A 22,670-nucleotide genomic window follows, 5' to 3' on the forward strand; every position below is an offset into this window, starting at 1 on the left:
GTCTCTTCAGGCAGTCCTTGTTATTTTCTCACCACTGCAGAAACAACTTACTAATTAGCCTATATACAGCTTTTTTTGTTGGGAAGGAGAAGCTATAACATTTTTGCAATTGGGTTCTGTGATTTGCAGTTACTTCACTGTTTTCTTGCATGTTACAGTTTTTTGTAATAAGCCAGTACATGCAGTAGTCATGATGTGCTGAGCATTTTAACCAAAAACAAACAATCGGTTTTTACCTTCCATCTTCTTCAGTAGTCAGAACAAGAAAGGTATATTTTGATTGGTTGCTGAGGTTTGCACAATGCTGTTTGCCATAAGAAATAATTTTATTTAATTTATCATTAAAGGTCTAAGTAAAATGTGTCATTACCTGTGGCATTCATAAACAAAATAGTGCTTCTCCTACCCATAATTCATGCAGACCAAAAAGTAAGCTTAACAATGTGGCAACAGGTAAAAGGGATGGCACTGGAGCATGTTTGATCCCAAGGAGAAGATAATGAGTTGAATAGCCTACTATGGATGATTATAATGTTAGCATTGTGTAAATAACGCACAAAGGCATTTGTACATGTAAAGCCACTTAATTGGTTGAAGCAACACAACAGCAAGAAAGAGAGATGGTCTCTGTGATTTCTTGGGTATCCTCAAGGGCTCCTATTCTACCAATAGATTTACTGATATCATTGCAAGTTGGCCCGTAAGGTATGCTGTAAAATTAAAACCTCAGTCTTCTCAGAAGCAGGGGCTATTTTTTTTCTTCCAATCCTGCTTACCAATGTGGATTCAGTATGCTTCTCTTCTCTCCAAATATCCAGCAAACTAACTACCATATCTTTTTGACAGCCAACCGCAGCTGTGCCCCAACAGAATTCACATGTATCAACAACAGACCCCCTGAGAGAAGGTGTATTCCACGATCCTGGGTCTGTGATGGAGATGCAGATTGCTCCGATGCCTACGATGAACATCAGAATTGTACAAGAAGATCTTGTTCCAGTGCTGAATTTGCCTGTAGCAATGGGCTTTGCATCAGAAGCAGCTTCAGGTTTGTTACATGATCTGCCACTATTATGAACTCAAATTAACACACAGCATAAGACTGTAGCACTTTATCTGCAAATAAGGCAGGCAGATTATTGAGTATAAACAACAAACAATAAAAAAACAGTGGTGCACTCAGGATTATATCTAATTATAGCAACCGACTCACCAAAGTTGGTAGGTGGTGTTCCTGGAGCCTATGGCTAATGGAAAGAGAGAGGAGATGAAAGCACAGAGAAGTACCCATCAAGTGGGCTCCAAAAAGGAACAAACTGCGGTATCTCTTCAAAAAAGTCAAGTTTATTCATCCAAAAATATGAAGGTATGGTGACTTTTTTCATATTTTATGATTAATAAACTTGAAATTTTCTACGAGGTACCTCAGTTTGTTCCTTTTTGGAGCCCCCTTGATGGGCACTTCTCTGTGCTTTAATCCCCTCTCTCTTTAAATTATTGAGTGTTCTGCGTACAAGTTTATGGTGAATGCATCAACTGTGTTTCCCTTTGTTGTAATAGTAAAAGGTCAGCTGCAGGGAAATCACAGCCAATACTGGTGACTTTGGATTTGTCCTCTGTTTGCCTTTATTTTGGCACAGCTTCCAGATTTGGTTCCTCTTTAAAGTGTCTGTAACCCTAACAACCTGGCTTATCCTGCCTGGTTCTGCCCACTGTCCTGTAAACTGATGACGGTTTATCATTGCTGCTGAACCCTGACACTGGGGTCAGTTTATGTGCCTCCGTCATCCAGCTCTCCTGTGTCCTCTCCCCCTCCCCTCCCTGACGGTCAGCTCTGTCCGCTCCCCTATCCTCCCCTCCTTCTGCTTTCATAACAGTTTAATGTCAATACAATCTGCTCTGTTAGGTAACAATATGTGTCCCACTGTATGTCCTTTATTTAAAAAAAAATCGGATATCTGCCTTATATCAGAGCAACTCCCGGTGCTCACGTGACTGCCCGCCTCTCTCCTCCTGGCTGATGTCAGCGGGAGTTTTCGGACCTTTCCACTGTAGCTGTCAGACAGGGAGAGGAGAGAGGCGGCCAGTCATGTGAGCGTTAGGAGACGCTCTAATGTAAGGAAAAAAAACTGCTTTTTTAAAAATAAAGGACATACAGTGGGGTACATATTGTTACCTAACAGAGCTGATTGTAGGGACATTACAAGTGGCTTTACAACCACTTTAAGTTGCCTTTAAGTACAGTATTATATAGGTGAACGCTATTGAAGCAGATTTCATAGGTGACCCTGCAACATAGCCAAAAAGCACCATAGGTGGCCCAGCAACATATCCAAAATGCACTTCCTGGTCACATGCTGCATCATGGAACACAGATGACATGAGGATCATTTCCGTTGATCTATCCAATGGAGCTGGACCTGATTTGGAGGGAAGAGTCATGTTAATTAAATCATATAGAAGGCCTGGATAAATTGAGACCAGGAAGTACTGGGTATCCAAAACCTTTAAATCTATTTTCAGATGTATTTTGTTGCATTTTTGGCTTGGGGGGGGGGGGGTCTTTATTTACTTTTAGACTGTAGGTCCACTGTAAAATAAATCTCTTCTAACAGAAGTTGGAGGCCCACTCTTGCTGACCCTGGCTGTTTTGATGACCATGTAACCAGAATTTGCAAAATATGAAGTAACCAATGAAGCAGCCTCCATGTTTCTCTCAGGAAAGTCCTGTGGCAATATAAAATAAAAGTTACTACTGGTATACTTGTGGAAGGTACCTTTGAAATACACTGACTAGCAAACACAGTTTACGACCTTTGTATAGTTCTATGACTACTTACTTGCCCTGGTGTGCTCTACAAACAGGCTGGGCATGCACAAAGTATAGATCATACTGTCTAATATTCCCTCTCACCGACTTGATCCACCAGGTGTGACAGACGCAATGACTGTGGAGATAGCAGCGATGAAAGAGGATGCACCTATCCACCCTGTCAGCAGCAGCAGTTCACCTGTCAGAATGGTCGCTGTATCACCAGGGCCTACGTCTGCGATGGGGACAATGATTGTGGAGATGAATCCGATGAACTGGAACATCTCTGCCGCACTCCAGAGCCAACCTGTGCGCCACACTTCTTTAAATGTGACAATGGCCACTGTATTGAAGCTGTCAAAGTCTGCAACCGGATAGATGAGTGCTTGGATAACAGCGATGAGAAAGGATGTGGTGCGTGGAATGTTTTGTATATTAATCAACGGGTTGTAGTATGGAGCAATTGCTAAATTCCACTTGGTCCCTCAGGCTTAGCCAAATTGGAGAACTTTATTATTTATTGCTGAAAGTACAATGACCCTTGTGAATGAAAGGTCTGTTCACATTGGAATCCTGTGACCTGTACTAAAACACTAGCCTTTACACTGCACATGTGCTTGTATACAGGTCATAAAAATTTATAGAGAAAAAAATACAGAAAATATATAGCTAATATATATTAAAACGACATGCTTTTATTTTCCATATATGAGCAGTAGTTCTAGCAAACTGAGCATTCTATTTTGCTTCTGATAAATGTTTTAAGGGTGACTCTGCCAAAAGTGTTCATTAATATTTGCAGTCAGATTCAGGCTATTTTTTTCTGAATAAAGCAACTATGTACTCTGTCTATTCAGGGCAAAGCATTGGGTTTTGTTTATCCGCTCCAACCGCAGTAGGCAGCATATACTGTACTTCTTTTCCTTTGCTCCCTTGCTGCTCATTTTAGTGCTAAAGAATGAAGGAAATACCTGGTACTTCTGGGTATGAAGGAGCATCCCAGATAGCAAGCAATTGTGCTGCAAGTTTGAAAATGATTTGTTAAGGTATTGCTAGACTTGCCAGGCTTCACAAGTTTGTTGCACAATTGCAGCAAGTCTGCATTGCATGACTCCAGATCAACTTTCTTTGCAAATATTATGCAAGTTTGCTGCAAGTTCTGATTCAGTTATGTTGTGCAATAGTCATCCCACCACAGGGGTCACTGGGACTTGCAGAGCTCTTGCTGTAGACTCACCACTGCAACTTTGCTCTTGCTAGAGACTTCCCATGCACATTTGCTACAATTTGGAAAAGTGTCAACTAGAACTGGAGCTTCAGTTGCTCTGCAAGTGTACAACTGGCCAGTGAAAATATACAGCAAGTTTACAAGACTTACAATTCAACACTGCCACAAATGTGTGGCAAGTAATCCTTGCTATCTGTGTTGTCACTATATGGGGTTGATTTACTAAAACTGGAGAGTGAAAAATCTGGTGCAGCTGTGCATGATAGCCAATCAGCTTCTAACCCCGGCTTGTTCAATTAAGCTTTGACAATAAAACCTGGAAGCTGATTGGTTTCTATACAGAGTTGCATCAGATTTTGCACTCTCCAGTTTTAGTAAATCAACCCCTATGTGACAGAGCTGGGCAAATCAGAGCTGTCACATGGGGAATATATAGTCCTTTTGTAAACTAAGACTACAATGACTCATAACTTACGCAAGACTTTCCTAAAATGAAAGAAAGTATATGCCACTCTTGGGAGATCTGCATTAAAGTGAACCTGTTGCATTTCCTTGCATAATCAAATAATTTACAAAAGTCTGGGCAAGGAGCTAAATGCACAGTTTAAATACACCCATCAGCCACACATTATGACCAAGCATCTTGACATTATGACCACCTACCTAATATCGAGAAGGCCAAAGTAACATCCACATGAATTGCAGGACTTAAGGTTTCCCAGCTAAACCTTGTGCAAAGCATCACTTGCCTTCTTCCCATAGTGCATCCTGGTGATGTAAAACAAAAAATTTAATTAATCTGATCAGGACACCTTCTTTCATTGCTCTGTGGTCCAGTTCTGATGCTCACATGCACATTGTAGGCGCTTTTGGCTGTGGATGCGGGTCAGCATTGGTAACAGGGGTGGCCCATCCATTAAGGGCACATGGCCTCTATCTTTGCGTCCGGCCCCTTGCCGGATGCTGGATGCATGAATTCCAGTGTGTGGGAGGGAGGTGTTATTTTAAAGCACGTGATTAGAGCCAGGGGCTCTGATAGGCTTCAAAATAGGGTGGGCTCAGGGGGGGGAGGACTGCGAACCAAGCCCACCCAGTTGTGTGACAATAGCGAATGAATATTCGCTATTTCAACACTGAATCTCCTCCTGCCAATCAGGAAGGGGGTCTGAGATCCGTTTCCCAATTGGCCCGAAAGGAGATGCATTCCTATTGGCTGATGAAGAGGAGAAGGGAGGAAACAGAAACCGTCGAGCAGGGAAAGGGGAAGCCGTCCGTGATGGCCACCATCCCTCATGCCCAACGCCCGTCATGCCCTCCATCGATGGGGTAAGTGCTCCAGAGCCGACCAACCAGATCAGGAGGGGGGCTGTGGGAGTACTGTTTGACACCCACCCACCCCCCCAAAAAAAAAATTACCACCAGCCGCCACTGATTGGCACCCTGACCAGTCCTCAGCTACACAGCCCCATATGCAGCAAACTGCAATGCAGTGTGTGTTCTGACACCTTTCTATCGCAACCAGCATTCACCTTTGCAGCAATTTGAACTACAGTAGCTCTTCTATTGGATCAGACTACAGGGGCCAGCCTTCGCTCCCTATGTGCATCAATGAGCCTTGGTCACCCATGACCCTGTTGTCAGTTTTCCTTGCATGGACCACTTTTGGTAGGTCCTGACCATTGCAGGCCAGGAACATCTAACAAGAGATGCAGTTTTGGAGTTGATCTGACCCAGTCTTCTAGCCATTACAATTTGGCCCTGGTCAAAATCACCTAAATCCTTACCCTTGCCATTTTTTTTTTTTTGGCTTTCAAAACATCAACTTCAAGGACAACGTTTTTACTTGCAACCTAATATATCCCACCCACTTTCAGGTGCCAATGGCATGAGATAGTCGATGTTATGCACAATAGACAATACCTGTTAGTGGTCATAATGTTATGGCTGATCGGTGTATGTATATGTGAACTGTTTAACCTTCCTGAAGATCTGTAACTCTCTTAGGACATCTTATTGTACAATGAATGAATATCATCAGACTGTTGTTCCTGTGTCTAGTAACTACAGCATGTGTTCCTTTGCAGTGTTTTCCTGACATTCCACTTTAAATTAATGCATCTTTTTTTATCTTTTTCCATTTCCACACAGGTGTTAATGAGTGTAATGATCCCTCAATCAGCGGCTGTGACCATAACTGTACAGATACACAGACCGGTTTCTTCTGCTCTTGTTGGCCCGGATACAAACTTATGTCCGATAAGCGGACTTGCGATGATATAGATGAGTGTATAGAATCCCCTTCCCTGTGCAGCCAGATCTGTGAGAACACCGCCGGCTCCTACATCTGTAAATGTGCTCCAGGTTACATCCGGGAACCTGATGGTAGAAGCTGCCGCCAAAACAGCAACATCGCTCCCTATCTCATATTCAGCAACCGCTATTATATAAGGAACCTGACCGTGGACGCACAGTCTTACTCCCTTATTCTGCAAGGCCTGAGCAATGTGGTGGCTCTAGACTTTGATCGAGTAGAAAATAGGCTCTATTGGGTTGATGTTGGAAGAAGAGTTATTGAGAGAATGTTTCTTAATGGAACCAACAAAGAGACAATCATTAACAATGATATTCCAAGTGGGGAGGGCATAGCAGTTGATTGGGTTGGCAGGTAAGAAAGTGCTGACATATTTTAAGAACCCAAAATTAGAAAAAGTATATTTTTGTACCCACCAAGTACCAAGTTCTAATGCAGTGTAAACACACTTACATTAAAGTATATCCAAAAGCAAAATATATTTTTAGTTTTGGAAAGAAGGAAGAAGTGTTAAAGAGACACTCTCACCATGCCATTGGAGGACAGTGTCATCCGACCCCATATGTTCAACCTTACTTGTGCTCCATTGAATCTTCTTGCTCCCTTGCAGCTGGCAAGAATACATGGCACTTTCAGGTATGGGGCAGCATATGACCTTGTGTAGGAGTACCTGGGTCTAGCAGCCAATCACTGGGTCTCATGCACTAAGTACAATGGGTCATGGGTCACCAATAAAGATTTCAGTGGTGGCTGCAGAGGAACAAGGAGCTGCAAAGAAGGGTAGGTAAGGTGAGTATATGGGAGTTGGTGGATACAATTTCCAGAGACACTGTCACCTTGTCCTCCATCGCTACTAATTACTTTCTGAGCCAAAAAGTGATGAGCAAATAAAAAATGCTATAGTTGTCACCGGTACAGAAGATATGGGAAAATCTCCCAATGATGACACCTCTTGTAGTGAGGGTATATTTATAAAGCAGTGAATGCGACTTTCACCAAGCATTCACTGAACAGTAAACCAGTCACTGCCTTTTTAAACACGTGCACCAGGAGGATTTAAATGCAGTGAAAATTAACTGAAAGTCAAAGTCACCGCTTATAAATGTACCCCTCACTTTGTAGCAGTTTCATCTCACTTACTTTTGTGTCTCCAGGACAGGAAGTGAAGGGAAATCTCCTCAGTGGGACAGCAAACAATGTCATGATTTTAACTACTCCCTTCTTTTTCCAAAAATCTAATTAAATACTTTGACCTTAGATTTTGTTTAAAAACGTAATCTGTTGTTTAACCACTACAATACAGGGCACTTTCACCCCCTTCCTTCCCAGCCCAATTTTCAGCTTTCAGCGCTCTAGCGCTTTCAGTGACAATTGCGCGGTCATGCTACACTGTACCCAAATGAAATTGTTATCATTTTGTTCGCACAAATAGAGCTTTATTTTGGTGTTATTTATTCACGACTCCGTTTTTTTTTTTTTGCGATATAAGCGCAAAAAAAGCGGAAATTTGGAAAAAAAACAATATTTTCTTTTTTCTATTTGAAAAGAAATCCAATAAAATCAAATTTTGTCATAAATTTAAGCCAAAATTTATTCTGCTACATGTTTTTGGTAAAAAAAATTCCGTTAAGTGTATAATAATTGGTTTGTGTGATCACGGACATATGTACGCAAATGATCATGTACATATGTGTGCAGGTGATCACGTACATATGTGTGCAGATAATCATTGGGACATGTGATTTTAGTGGGACATATGTGGGGGACATGTTTTTATTATTAGGGACATGTGTTTTTATTATTTGGGGACATGTATGTTTTGGGGACATGTGTGTTTTGGGGACATATGTGGGGACTGTGTTTGTACTGTGTGGTGTGTTGTGTGTTTACACTACACTGATGATCAGTGAGTAAAAAGCTGTAAAAAGCAGCCCATACTCACTGATCATCAGCCGGCTGCAGCGTTCTGCTCTCCTCTCCTCAGCGGTGACTTCCGTGTGAGGAGAGGAGAGCCGATTGCCTAGCAACCAGCTGTTTGTTTACATCACATGACGGCCGTGATTGGACACGGCCGTCATGTGATCAGGAGGGCCAATCACAGAGCCCTCCTGCCGATCTGAGATGTGCCGTGTCCGGGTGACACGAGCACATCGGGATCGCGCCGCTGCTCCTGAATGACGTTCAGGAACGTCCTATCAGGAGTAGACGGCTCCCACCCGGCCGTATATATGCATTGGCCGGGTGGGAAGTGGTTAAGAAAAGCTATTTACTGTCTTGATTTTTTTTTTTTTGTTGAAGGTTGAAATTCAGATAAAGGACAAAGAAAAACTTTTTAACACCTGTTTAGTATAAGAACAACATGGTTTTCAGCTGAGAATTTGATGATAGTTTTTAATTATAAATGTGCATGGGGAAGCTATATTTGCTCAATACAAAGACAGGTTCAGCTTCCTGCTTTATAGTGCAAAGAATGGTTTGAGCCTAGGTGCACAATAATGCAGCTGCAACATGATCCGATTTTTCAGTGTGATTTTCTAGTGTGACACTGCGCGTTTTTTCCAAATTTTCATGCTTCATTTTGTAGGCGAATGATATGGGATTTTATACACAAAACTACTCAAAATGATCTAAAAACACATATACATGTGTTTTACATGTGTTTTTGGTGCATTTCCATTGAAGTCTACGGGCCAAATTTGCACTGCACAGTCACAAAAGTATCACTTGTACCTTTTCCAGAAATATGCTTCAGCGAGGGTTGCCACCTCATCCCTTTAAAGGGATGAGGTGGCAACCCTCGCTGCAACTGCGCTGTGTTGTTATGAATTGGCACTATAGAGAATAATGTGATTTCTTTGGTCGTGCAGTGCTTTTTTACAGCGACGGCATCAGAAATCACAATTGCGGGAACAGGGGCTTATTGCGCCATCTCATAATAGAAATCCATGACTCAGGAGGACTCATTAAAGGGGTTGTAAAGGTAATTTTTTTATTTTCTACATAGGTTCCTTTGAGCTAGTGCATTGTTGGTTCACTTACCTTTTCCTTTGATTTCCCTTCTAAATGTTTTTTTTCTTTGTCTGAATATCTCACTTCCTGTTTCCCCTCAGTAAACTTCTCACCATCATCCGAGCTGGTGGTGAGTCAGCCAGAACAGCTTACTGAACAGCTTACTGAGGAGGAACAGGAAGTGAGAAATTCAGACAAAGAAAACAAAGAAAAAAAAACATTTCGAAGGGAAATCGAAGGAAAAGATAAGTGAACCAACAATGCACTAGCTTAAAGGAAGCTATGTAGAAAATAAAAAAATTACCTTTACAACCCCTTTAAGTCTAGGTTTTTCAGGCATGTTTTGGGGTGTATTTAAATTTTTTGAACCCATGTTTTTTGCATGCATTTTGTGTTTCTTTTTGCTCCCTTTAAAAACACTGTATATAGCTGGTTGCTAAGGAGCGGGTCAGGAGGCTGGCTGCTGCATCCTTAACCGATGAGTCATCAGCTGTCAGCTGGGTTCCTCGCTGACAGCTGAAAGTTAAAAAGAGAATTATCGGCTAAAAAATTTGAGAAGAAAAATCCCTCCCCCCCCCCCAATCCATACCAGGCCATTTGGAGGGGACCCTCATGCCAAATGTAAAAAAAAAATGGTGTGGGGGCCCCCTGAATCCATAACAGACCCTTATCTGAGCATGCATGCAGGGAGTGAGAGTCTCTTAAACAATACCAGACCACATGCCCTCAACATGGGGGATGCTTTGGGGTAGAGGGGACTCTGCCCATGTGTATGTGAGAACAAGGGCCTCTTCCCCACAACCCTGGGCTGTGGTTCTGGGGATCTGTTGAAGGGGGGGCTTATCAGAGACTTGAAGCCCCCTTTAACAAGGAGGACCCCAGATCCTGGCCCCTCCCTAAAAAGTGTTACATAAAAAAAGTTTCCTTTATTAAAATCAAAAAATAATATCCCCGATGTAGATCCATCTTCAGTCATGCCACCCGCCACACCATTGAACCCGGAAAAAAAAAGAGCTATACAATTGTCGAAGGCTAATCTCTGACTACCCACTCCTCTGTCTGACAGTTCTTAAATAGATAAGGGGCAGGGCCATCCGGTGACGTCACTGACCCAACATGCATCAGTCGGTGATGTCACAAGGGGCCTGGCCACCTGGTGATGTCACTGGGTGGCCCCTCCCCTTACCTATTTAAGAATTGTCAGACGGAGGAGCAGACAGTTGGAAGTTAGCCATTGACGAGTGCGGCGCTCTTTTATTTCTACCGGGTTCGGTGGTGCGGCGGGTGGCATGAATGAAGATGGATATACATTGGGGGACATGGTTTCCCTACACCCCATAAGGTATGCTGTAACTCATTGACAGGAAGACCACTTCCCATGGTAGTTCATTGAGAACTACAAGCCGACAAGTCAGGACTTGTAGTTCAGTCATACACAGAGCTCTGTCTATGAATGACATAACTGGTTTCACTCTAAAATCGTGTTCCAAAAGGTACATTTATCCTTTAAATTGCACCTGTGCACAGCCCATAGCCATCAAACAGTTTACATAGTCTTAACAAACAGTGAAAGAGCTTTAAAACAAGCCCTTTCTCACCTCTCCAGCTGCTTGTGCTGTGAAATAATTTCCTAAAGAGCCTCAAAGATCACAACAAAGACCCTGAATTTGAAAAAGCTGAGATCACTGTTCCTCTGTTGTGAATTTTGAAAATTAAATTCAATCACCTACAGTGATAAATTAAAGTTTGTTTTAAAGGACCTTTCCTGCTTGCTCAAAAAATGTAAATACTTTATTGTGCATTGTCTGAACACAAGTTCACTTTAACTCTGTCAACCAGGTAGGGCAATCAGAATGTTGGTTGTGCACCTAGTCAGGGAAAGGTTTTTTTTTTTTTTCAGGGAGCGATTGGTAGGTTGGTATTATTATTAAACGCTTATCTTACTTTAATATATATTGTATGTTGGATTTCAGGAAGTTGTACTGGGTGGACGCTTATAAGGATTGTCTTAGCGTGGCAGAGCTTGATGGAAGGTTTAGGAAAAGACTGGTGGACCGTTGTGTGGATGTGAATAACACCTTCTGCTTTCAGTACCCCAGAGCTATCGTGGTGTATCCGAAGAAAGGGTATGATGTTTATTTTTTATTTTTTTTAATTGCCCGTTATTTCTTGAATTATCAAAAGTATATTTATTATGCTGTGCATGACTCTAGCCATGGACTTGATATTTCCTTAAAGGTAAACAGCTAACGCCATGAAACAATTTTTTTAAAAATAATATCTACTTAACATTTGCCTCAGCTTAGCAAACCAGGTGTCTTTTTGGAAGCTCATCTATTAACGCTGCAGCGACTGAATTTCCCCTTGACGATGATTGCCCGTGACTTCTCTTCATTACATTTGAGCAAGAGGCTTGGATTAATGCCAGACTGGACACATTTATCACATTAAATATTCACATTGTGATAGATGCAATGTTTTATCTATCTGGCGTAAACATTTAATTTGTATTTATCAGTGACTTGACTGCCTTTTATTATTTTTATTATTTCTCATATGTGGCTTTGATTGCAAAATAACAATATAGAGTTTCCCAATAAGTGAAAAATGAATGAAGAATTATACCAAGACTATGATGGGCTTTATTCTCCAATCAGCTTCTGACTGAATACTTTCCTCTATTTGCTCTATGTGATACTATTTGTTCAGAATTTTGCCCTGTTTTGCAATCAAACTTTATTTAATATGATTGCAAGTTCAGGATTTCTCAAAGTCTAGTATTGCTGAAGTCCCCTCTCGCCCCCCAAAAAAGTTATTCTTTCAATGTTTTTGTTCTTGAATATTGGTATGGCGTGTTTCAATGTCACGATAATGGCAATACATTTTTCATCATATGCATTTCATATGAAAGACTACATTTTGGCAAGTTATACTTATTGAGGCCGATACTTAAAGCATGTGTTACAGTATATTTGGTTGTATATTTACCACTTGAATAGTAATCAACTGAAAAACAGTTATCACCAAAAAATAAGGCGGGGTACTAAAGCTAGCCATACACACATTGATTTCACTTGTTTAGCCTGTGGACTGAACAAGATAAATCTAATAGATTCTTCCATCCAAACTAAACAATGGATATTCAGACAGCTGTTGCACCTGCAGCTGTCTCAGTACCGAAACAGTGAATGTTTCTGATTGGATACAGTAACTGTTCAGCTGATAGTTTTCCACCAGCTGCTTAGCTCTCTCAATCAAATATTTTGGACCTAGGTGGTGCTGCATGGCTGTCCAAGACTCATGCTTCAAGTTATGTATGGCCAATTTTACTCTTAATTTGAACCTAACCTCCAACCCTAAACCTCAATCTAAATCTTAAACATATCTTAAGCCTTAGGCTTAACTCTTAATGTAAGTATGTACTTCAACCCTGATCCTTAACCTCAACAAAATCTTAAATTTACCATTTAACCTTATCCTAAACTTAACTCAATGCAAAACTATGTTGTAAAACTAATAAATAAACTCCTAACTTTGAACGCCAACACAACCTAAAACTCCAAAATTAGTCATGACTGTATTACTGGCCATAATTACAAAATTCCAGCAATGTTCGTGCCAGTAATACAATTTAATACAGATAAACAATCTATACCATACATATTTACACTGTGAGCATTTTTGGCACTGATATGTACTGGGCCAAATCATTGATGTCATAAAACACCTGCAGAGGAATGTACGGTAACTGATCCTTGTTTGCATATTCCGAAGCAATTATAGACAATAAATCAGCAAGGTGCTTTTATCAAGGATACGTTGGTACTTTGCTAAAGTCAAACTCTCAGCCTATATATTGTTTAGTTCCTTCCCTTCATATTTAGAAGTGATTGTGGGTAGTTTTGAGGTGGGAAATCACTCTTTTATGCTCCGTTGTGTTGATGAAGATACTTTGGTTTCAAAGGGATAGCTGGCCTGAAACCATGGAACCCAGTCTGCATTTTTTTCAGGCTCAGATCCAAAAGCATTTTGAAGACAAGAGTTTAGCAGCTATTGGCAGAAGAAATGGAATGGGATTTTTAGGGTGCCCAAATTTAATAGTCAGATATATAAAAATATTTAGAATATATTAATACAAAATATCTAAAAACATCACACTATCATCATATAATAAGTATCATATGATTAACCAACAGTAGCTTCATGCTCTACATGTTTCGTCATGCAATGGCTTCCTCAGGAGACTTCCAATAAGCACTGCATAGTATGGTCACTATAGGTAAAAGACAGAGAGGGTTATTTACTAAAGGAAAATCCACTTTGCACTGCAAGTGCACTTGAAAGTGCACTGAAAGTGCACTTGGAAGTAAAGTCGCTGTAGATCATGCAAGGAAAAAATAAAAAACAGCATTTTAGCTTGCACATGATTGGATGATAAACTCAGCAGAGCTTCCACTAATTTCAGGTCTACCCCTCAGATTTAGAGCGACTGCACTTCCAAGTGCACTTGCAGTGCAAAGTGGATTTGCCTTTCGTAAATAACCCCCAATATGTTAGAAGATTAATAATCACTAATCATAACAAATTTAAACAAATCAAAACAAAATGAAATTTTCTCGCAAATGCATTGGACCCAAGAATGCCCCCTTGTATCCCCACCTGAACTGTAAAACGCGTCCGATCTATGGAGGTCACGGCCCTGATGTCTGAAAAACATTGAAAGATGCAGAGAAATATGGTGTATCACAGAGAAGGACATACAGGCCCCAAGAAGTAGAGTCTATCTGAAAAGGGATATATGGTAAGCTCAAGCTAAAAAATCAACAAAAATTAACCAAGAGAGAAAAAACATATTCTAACCTCAGAATAAACATTTCGGAACTAGTCAGTCAGTGGTGGATGATATCTTAGCAAACGGGGCTCACAGATGGTTAACAAATTTAAAGGCGGACTTTCCCAGAAAGAACTTCCAAGCAGTCACATAACCTAATCAATGACCAACAAACGGGAGAAGAAAACATTCAGAAAAAACTTGCTAGCTTCCAATATGAAAGTCCCTACTACAATCCAAATTTCTTTACCTTGAAAAGACTTGGAGCATCACATACCACTTGACCCACGACTCCACCACTGCCATATCTGCAGAAAGGGAATCCGTTTATGTCCCCTCCACCTCCTCGGCATCCAATGGTGCCAAAGGAGGCACGAATGCCAAAAAATTGCCACCGCGCATGCGTGAACGGTGCTGGACATTACATCACGTGCAAGCTCAATAATCATACGGTGCCATGATGTGGTGGTGGAAAAGACATCACACGCAAGCGCGATGGTCATATGGCACCATTATGGAAAGTCTGTTCATAACTAGGTGCAGCCTCTGGCTAACAGAGTTGGCCGCCAACTCAACACCCATTGTCCCAACCCTAGAGAGAGGACACCCTGGGCATCCATATGATCACCTCTCTCCATATAAATGTGCTTACAAGTAACTAAATTAGGTCAAATATTACCATCTAGTGGCCCACCATGGGAAAAGCATCCCAGGCCTGAAAATTGGGATAAGGTAAAAAAAAAGAAATAATTAAATACCTCTCCTCAGATAAAAAGGGGGGGAAAGAAAAGAAGGCACACATAAAATGCTCAGTCCAGGTGGGGCAAATACGGCACCTCTCATGGCCAAGGCAAGAGCGAGTTACAAAACAAACGTAATAATGTGCAATTTAATACACAGCAAGAAGTGGTCCTTAAATTATTTGGGTCTCAACAATGGGTCCCAATTGCAAAGCATTTTAGTTTTCTTAGAGTCTCTTATACAACGAGACTCATATGACCCTAAATAAAGGGTTTTCTAGCTAATGGACTCGTTCAGTGCAGGATGTTTAGTAGCTAACAAGGTGTTGATCCATTTTGTTTCGCGCTGTAGAAGTAGTTTATCCACATCACCCCCTCTTTCATGTACCGGTATATGCTCCAAAGCAAAACACTTTATTTTGGACAGTACAAAGCTATGATAGAGTCCCATATGTCGGCTAATACAGGTTTCCATTTTTTTTTAGAGACCAGGGACACCTGGTCCCTGACCCTATGAAAAAATGGTCTTTTAGCTTGCATTCCCATTCCATGATGTATACTACACCAATATTCTGGCAATCAGCATAGAAATTAGGTCTATACTACTCTCCTTTGGGTAGCAATATCTGAGAAGCACTCATCAGGTATCTACAGAAATTGCAATTCCTGCAGGGCCTAGTGCCTGTGGTTTTATGGACAACACTTTTAGGTGTGGTTGTTAAATGACTTGTAAGTGATTTGAGGATATAGACTCATATATTTTGAGACAACATGATCAGCCACCAATAGATGCCAATACTTTTGGATGACATCTCGTATCTGACGATGCTGTCCAGAAAATCTAGTTATCAATCGAACCTTTTGGTCTGGAATTTAAACTTATTGGAGAAGATCAAAGTATTTCTTTCCTTCTGATTGGCCCGATGATAAGCCTTTTTAAGGCATGACCGACTGTAACCTCTTAATAAGAGACGGTCTCATAGGCCCTTGGGTTCAAAATCAAAGTCTTTCCAGTGTCTGCAGTTCCTTTTTAGCCTGAGATACTGGCTATAGGGTATGCTAGAGGCAAGAGACCTGGAATGTGAACTGGTGGAGTGTAAAATCATATTACCCGCGGAGGGCTTACGGTATAAGGAAGAAGCTAAACTTCCATGACCATTGATGAAAATTAACATATCCAAAAAACTGATAGTCTTTTGGTCATAGTTCATCATAAATCTGAGATTAAATTCATTTGATTTTAAAGTTTCTAAGAAAGAGATTAACTCCTCCTTGGACCCAGTCCATATTAAGAAGATATCATCGATAAATCTTCGCCAAATTAATACCCTACTCAGGCTCTCTTGCAATTCATCACACGAAAATACACATCGCTCCCCCCAGGTACAGGTTTGCATAAGAGGGGGCACAATGTATCCCCATTGCAGCACCCTGCACCTGGAGGTAGTGGGAGTTATTAAACAAAAAGATATTATTGGTCAAAATGACATACAATAAGCCCAAAATGAACTCATTGTAAGTGGCAGCTCTACTACCCCTCTCTGTAATGAAGCTCTCCACAACCCGAACCCCCAAATCATGGGGGATTGAGTTGTAGAGAGCCTCCACGTCAATGGCAACCAGCCAAGCCCCCTCAGGCACCACTATTCCATCGAGAGCCCTCAATAGATTGGCAGTGTCCTGGATGTGGGGACTACCACATGGGGCAGCGGGTAGTCATTGACCAGTTGGCTGGCTGATTCTGTTCCCGATACAATAGGTCGTCCCTGGGGATGGGCCATACTCTTGTGTATCTTAGGTAATGCGTACAAAGTGGACATTCTCTGAGCCTTCACCGAAAGAAATTCCCATGTTTTTCTGTCAATGATGTCTTTATGAAAGGCCTTAGCAATTAGATTAGCATGATTTATTTTAATGCGCTCAACCTGGAACCCAGGTATAGTGATATACCACTGACGTTTTTTTTTTATATATCCATTACCGTTTTCTGATATTTTGTTACATCCATAAACACTATGTTCCCGCCTTTATCTGAAGGCTTAATGATTATGTTATGATTTTTCTTAAGGGCGTTCAAAGCTTTTTGTTGGGCTGAACTGAGATTTGATGATTTATTGTTTCTGTTCCAATGAATGGATTGAAGTTCTTTTGTAACTTGTGGAGTGAAAGCCCAAATATTGGGGTTTCCTTGAAGAAAGGGGAACAAACAAGATTTGGGCTTGGACAATTGGGGGGAGGGGTGAAAAACATCTTTCAACAGCTGATGTATTAGAAACAGAAGGATCATCGTAATGGTCACTTAATAGATCTTCAAATGAGTCATCCATGGGATTGCTTTCCTCCCATAACTCCATCAATTCCCCAGTAGCTTTAATATCATTTAGGGTAAGGTTCCTCACAAAATCATTGGAAGGGAATCTAGACCTAGATGATGACAAATTTTTAACAAAAATCGTTTTCTACATCAATTTTCTGGCAAATAACTGAACATCTTTTACTACCTCAAAACTATCTGCTTTTTGGGTTTGACAAAATGTAAGACCCAGGCTTAGCACCTGGATCTGTTCCTGTGCTAAAATGTGGAAAGACAGATTGATTACTTGGAACCTGTTTTGCTCACTGTGGATGTCGATGGTTGTGTATTGAACATCTTTCTGGGACCTTGAATGGGCTGTGAAACAAAGATCAGCGCCGTGCACACATCCCCAAAGTGCGTGTTGGACGATAGTCCCCCGAATTAGTGTTTGCTACACCTGAGCTTACCTTAGAAGCAATCATATTTTGTGAAAAAAGACAAAGGTGAGCTAGATCCTGTATCACCAGAAGCAGTGGAGCATGCTTGTGAGTGAGAATAAGGAAGCATTTGTAGGAAGTTTGTGAATTAGTGTTAGAGGTAGTGCTTTACAGCATACAACAAACAAGTATCATATATTTCAAATTCTTCAATGTGTCTCAAAGCAGAAATCATACAGACGTTACCTTACCTTCTTATTGTTGAATCTATTGTCATATGTAAAGCTGTCCTTGAACATTTTATTGTTATATAAAACTGGTATATAATGTCCTTTTTTTTTATAGGCATGTTTACTGGACGGACTGGGGAGACAAGCCATATATTGGCAGGGCTGGGATGGATGGCAAGAACAAAACTGTTATTATCTCCACTAAGTTAGAATGGCCAAATGGACTCACAATTGATTACAGCAGTGACAAGCTCTACTGGGCTGATGCCCACTTGAACTACATTGAGTACGTACATAGAAGAATAAAGCAACTCGGTAACTGTTCATACAACATATACAGTCCATGGCATCACTGATTCTGACACTGTCAAACATGTTGACTTATTTGTCATTGTTAGGTTGGCCATGCATGGGCAGATGTCCTCTAGTGATCAAGCTGGTCTGAGTATTATTAACAATGAGAAATATGTATGATGTCAACTCTACTAGCCATGGCTAGATTAGGCTTTTTTACATCAACTTCTTTCTAATGATTATCAGAATAAGAAGTGTACGTAATATAACTGGGTACTAAAATTTATAGGTAAAGTTGATCCGGGGAAAATCCGATTGCCTCTCGGGGGATCAGGAAGGAATTTTTTCCCCTGCTTTAGCAAATTGGATCATGCTCTGCTGGGGTTTTTTGCCTTCCTCTGGATCAACTGTGGGTATAGAATTGGGTATATGGGCTGGTATATGTATGTGTGTATATATGTGTATGTATGTGTATGTATATGTGTATGTGTATATATGTATATATGTATGTATGTATGTATGTATGTATGTGTGTATATATATATATATATATATATATATATATATATATATATATATATATATATATATATATATATATATATGTATGTATATGTGTATGTATAGTATATATATATTTTTTTTGGTTGAACTGGATGGACTTGTGTCTTTTTTCAACCTGACTAACTATGACTAACTATGTAACACTTGTAAGTAGGTTTTTTACAATGCCTTTATAGGTACATAACCAATACCATAACCAAAAGTTGTAAGGACAATTTATTTAGTTCTTGCTAAAAGCAATTAAAATACATTTCACAACAATTCATTTGCCACTGAAAAGAGGGATTTTCACGTTAACATCCATATACGCCATAACGGAGATATGGTACATATTACATATAATAATAACTTTTATATATATATATATATATATATATATATATATATATATATATATATATATATATATATGGTTTTATTTGTCACAATTGAGTGCATCGATATGTGTTTAAATTGTCAAATTTCTGATGCGTTTCCTGGATCAGTGTCCCCTTCTTCAGAGGAGTAATAATATGTAGTATCAGTGTTAGGCTGCTTTCACACTGGGGTGGGTGGGCGTTGATGCCAAAACACTGCTAGTTTTAGCGGCGCTTTACCGTCATTTTGTCAGCGATATTTGGCCGCTAGTGGGGCGCTTTTAACCCCGCTAGTGGCCGTATAAAGGGTTAAATGCTCTCGTGTATCGCCACTGCCAAGGAGCTTTGCAGGCGCTTCGGAATCGGTGCTCATTCATTTCAATGGGTAGGAGCAGTGGAGGAGCCGCTTCACTGACCCAAAGATGCTGCTTGCAGGACTTTTTTTTAACATCCTGCCAGTGCATTGCCTCACTGTGAAAGGGGTCTTAAAGTTAATCACAAATGTTTTCCGCCATTAGGATAAAACTAACCCTACTAAATGTTTACTAAACGTCAGGGAACGTACACCTCCAAAATGATCTGCTCCCATCTAAGAACCAGGCCTCCGCTTGAAGGGTACAGGGGACTGCTACCAGGCTAAATAAATGAATGTTGTTTTGAGGAAAAATGTCTCTACAGTTTGGGTTTGTAAGGTGCTTATAACACACTAATTAGGTTCTACTTACACGTGTTCCTATCCTGATATTTTTAGCAATGATTGGGTAGTGAAGGGGGTTAGTAAATGAGCTTAGGTACAATGTTTTCACAGCTTTGACAGCACTTAAACATGTTGTTTGACTGGTACTAGCATGTAGAATCCACGGAAAGCGTCTTACAAATTTTGAATACTTTCTTTCTAGTTATTTTTGTCTTTGGTTACTTCTACAAAGCCACTATGTGTCCCAAAGTTTGCATTCCCAATTATTTATTATTATTTATTGATTATTTATTGATTTTTCTGCATGTTATTTTGATTGTTTTTATGATTTTTTTGATGCAAATGTGTGTATTTTTTTTCTTTATTCATTATGCAAAGCGAAGTGAATCATTCAATATAGGGATTTTTCATGGTGCCGATTTGTTAAAAATGCTAATATTTTCAATGGGTGTGTTTAATGTGCATAAATAAATATACAACAATGCAGCATGCCCTTAACTGTTCAAGAGTATTATAATACATTTTTTAGGGCCCATTCACTCATGTGCGCATATTTCAGAGGATATTGTAATGTTGACACTTAGGTGTGAATGTATAAGAGAAAGGAAGAATGGGACTTTAGATGAGGTTATTGATTTGTGAGGGTGAAGTAATTTGAAAGTATATTTAATTGGCATATTGGGTGTAACGATACATAACAATGATGCACATAGTAAAAATGATTTCATATATACACACATACATGGTGTGGACCTCATGAATACATATACATATCAATTTGACAGCATATAGAATTGTATGGATAGCAAATAAATGTACATTTATATATATATATATGTCGTCTAACTGGCACTATGCAGTGTGGTAAATAGTAAGGAAGACAGTATGATCGTTTTTGGTTGTAGATGATGAGTCTAGATAGGTTCCTATTAACAGGCATGAGAATGCATCCTGAAAGTCCGACGCATTTCGTGTATGTAATCACTTCCTTGGGGCCGATGCTCAAATTTAATCTCCATTAAGCAAAATAGGATTAATCTAGTGGGGCGCTAGGCATTACAGGAAAAAGCAGTTGCAAATCCTGATTACTTACATAGAGTGGAATGCAATGGTATGTAATAGACGTGGGGCCATGACCAGAGAATTGTCTCCCCCGGGAGCTGAGGTGTACTGAAGCAGCTACAAGCAAGGCACACACAGAGCACCCCCAAAACACAGATCGCCGATCTTCATGGTAGAAAGGAATGGTGGATTCAAGTGATAACTGTCAATTAAATATACTTTCAAATTACTTCACCCCCACAAATCAATAACCTAATTTAAAGTTACATTCTTTTTTTCTCTTCTACTTGAATCAGGGATGGAGGCACATACTGTGTGCTTCATTTAAAGTCCCAAATTCCTCCCATTATTTTGTTTTCTTAGGTGTGAATGAGCCATTTTAGATTCCCCTTAAAAATAGGGCATAGTTGTGAACCAGTTATACAGTAGCGAGAATCTAAAAACTGTAAGGTAGTGGGAGTGCCATGCCAATGGTGGTAGAATCCAAGATCCCCTTCATCAGGGAAGAAACACACAAACAGGAAAACATAGGTTCTTTTGTTTCCTATGTTTTTCTATGATTTTCTATTTGTTTTGTATCCCTAATTAAGTAGGTGTTATAGCCTCTTGAAATGTGTTGGAAGTTGTGTCCATTGTTACCCTGATATAAAGGAAATAAACAATTGATTACATCAATTATCAAAATCCTGATGTGTTTCTTGGATCGAACTATAGTATGTATTGTCTTTACTACCATTGGTTTGGTACTCATACTACGTTCTCAATTTTTTAAGGGTGCATAATGTGTGTGGGCTAGGTGCAGCGTTGTGCGGTTAAGCATTGAACACACAGTTCAGCAGTAGTAATATACTGTAGAAAAGTTCAAGAAGTACAAATAGCCCCAGCAAGAAGGCACTCCATTCGGGGGCCACTTACAACTGTGGTGTAACCGTAGTCTGACAACCTATAGATGCTAACAGCATCTGCCACAACACAAGGAGCGAATGCTGCCTTTTGTTGGGAATTCTGATTCTGGCAATGGTCACCACTCACCACGACAAATAGAGAGTGAATTTACCTAGTGGGGACAGCTTTAGGAACTTCTCAGGGAATCGGAACAGTTTTTGAACAGTTTTGGCTGTACACTTTAACCTGGCATTTTAGTAGGTATGCCTAAAAATCTGCAATGAACAAAAATGCAGTGCAGTTATGTAATACACTACAGTGCAATGCAAATAGTAATAAAGATGTCAAGAATAACAAGAAGAGTACAAGTGGCCTAATGCATTATCTTAAAAAAACATTTGCAGTAATAATGAAACAATAAAAAACCAAGGCTTCACTGAACAGTAAAAACAGAAGTCATGCTCGTACCTAAACATTTATAGCCTTGTGGTTTTTGTGAGTGTATACAGTTCAATCGTTTAGTTAATAAAGGTTTTCTAAGGTAATGCATGAGGCTGTAACACTTGTTATTTTTAACATTTACATTTGCAACATTAACAAAACTTGTTATTTTTGCTGTTTAGAAGTAAAGATTTCCCTATTGGTAAAGTGTGGCATAGGCCAAAGTATTGCCTGTTACCATATTGAGGTTTCTGGTCATTAAGGCCTGGTTCACACCTATACAGGTTGCAGTTTACATATTCCAGATGCCTTTTGCTTTTTTCAATACACGTTTTTAATCCATTGAAGTCTATGGAACCTAAAAACCGAAAATTCCCTGGCCCTTTCCATAAAATGCACAGATGTGAATGTGACCCATAGGAAACCATGTTAAACGGACTGCAGTTTGTTTTTGCAAAACTGAAAACGCACTAAAAA

The 22,670-nt window shown here is 40.0% G+C and overlaps 1 protein-coding gene across 2 annotated transcripts in view; it reads left to right on the top strand.

The window, feature by feature from the left end:
• LRP2 (LDL receptor related protein 2) overlaps positions 1–22,670 on the top strand; it is a 348,324-nt gene that overhangs the window by 257,245 nt on the left and 68,409 nt on the right. For both annotated transcript variants that reach the window (XM_077447895.1, XM_077447894.1), the window contains exons 48-52: positions 847–1,048; positions 2,931–3,226; positions 6,189–6,705; positions 11,334–11,486; positions 18,010–18,180. In XM_077447895.1, coding sequence (XP_077304021.1) covers positions 847–1,048; positions 2,931–3,226; positions 6,189–6,705; positions 11,334–11,486; positions 18,010–18,180 — 1,339 coding nt within the window. The remainder of the gene's footprint in view (positions 1–846; positions 1,049–2,930; positions 3,227–6,188; positions 6,706–11,333; positions 11,487–18,009; positions 18,181–22,670) is intronic.

Source organism: Lithobates pipiens, unplaced genomic scaffold (genome assembly GCF_037356315.1).
Source record: "Lithobates pipiens isolate NorthernLeopardFrog02 unplaced genomic scaffold, aLitPip1_a1.2 Scaffold_22, whole genome shotgun sequence".
NCBI classification, from domain to species: Eukaryota; Metazoa; Chordata; class Amphibia; order Anura; family Ranidae; genus Lithobates; species Lithobates pipiens.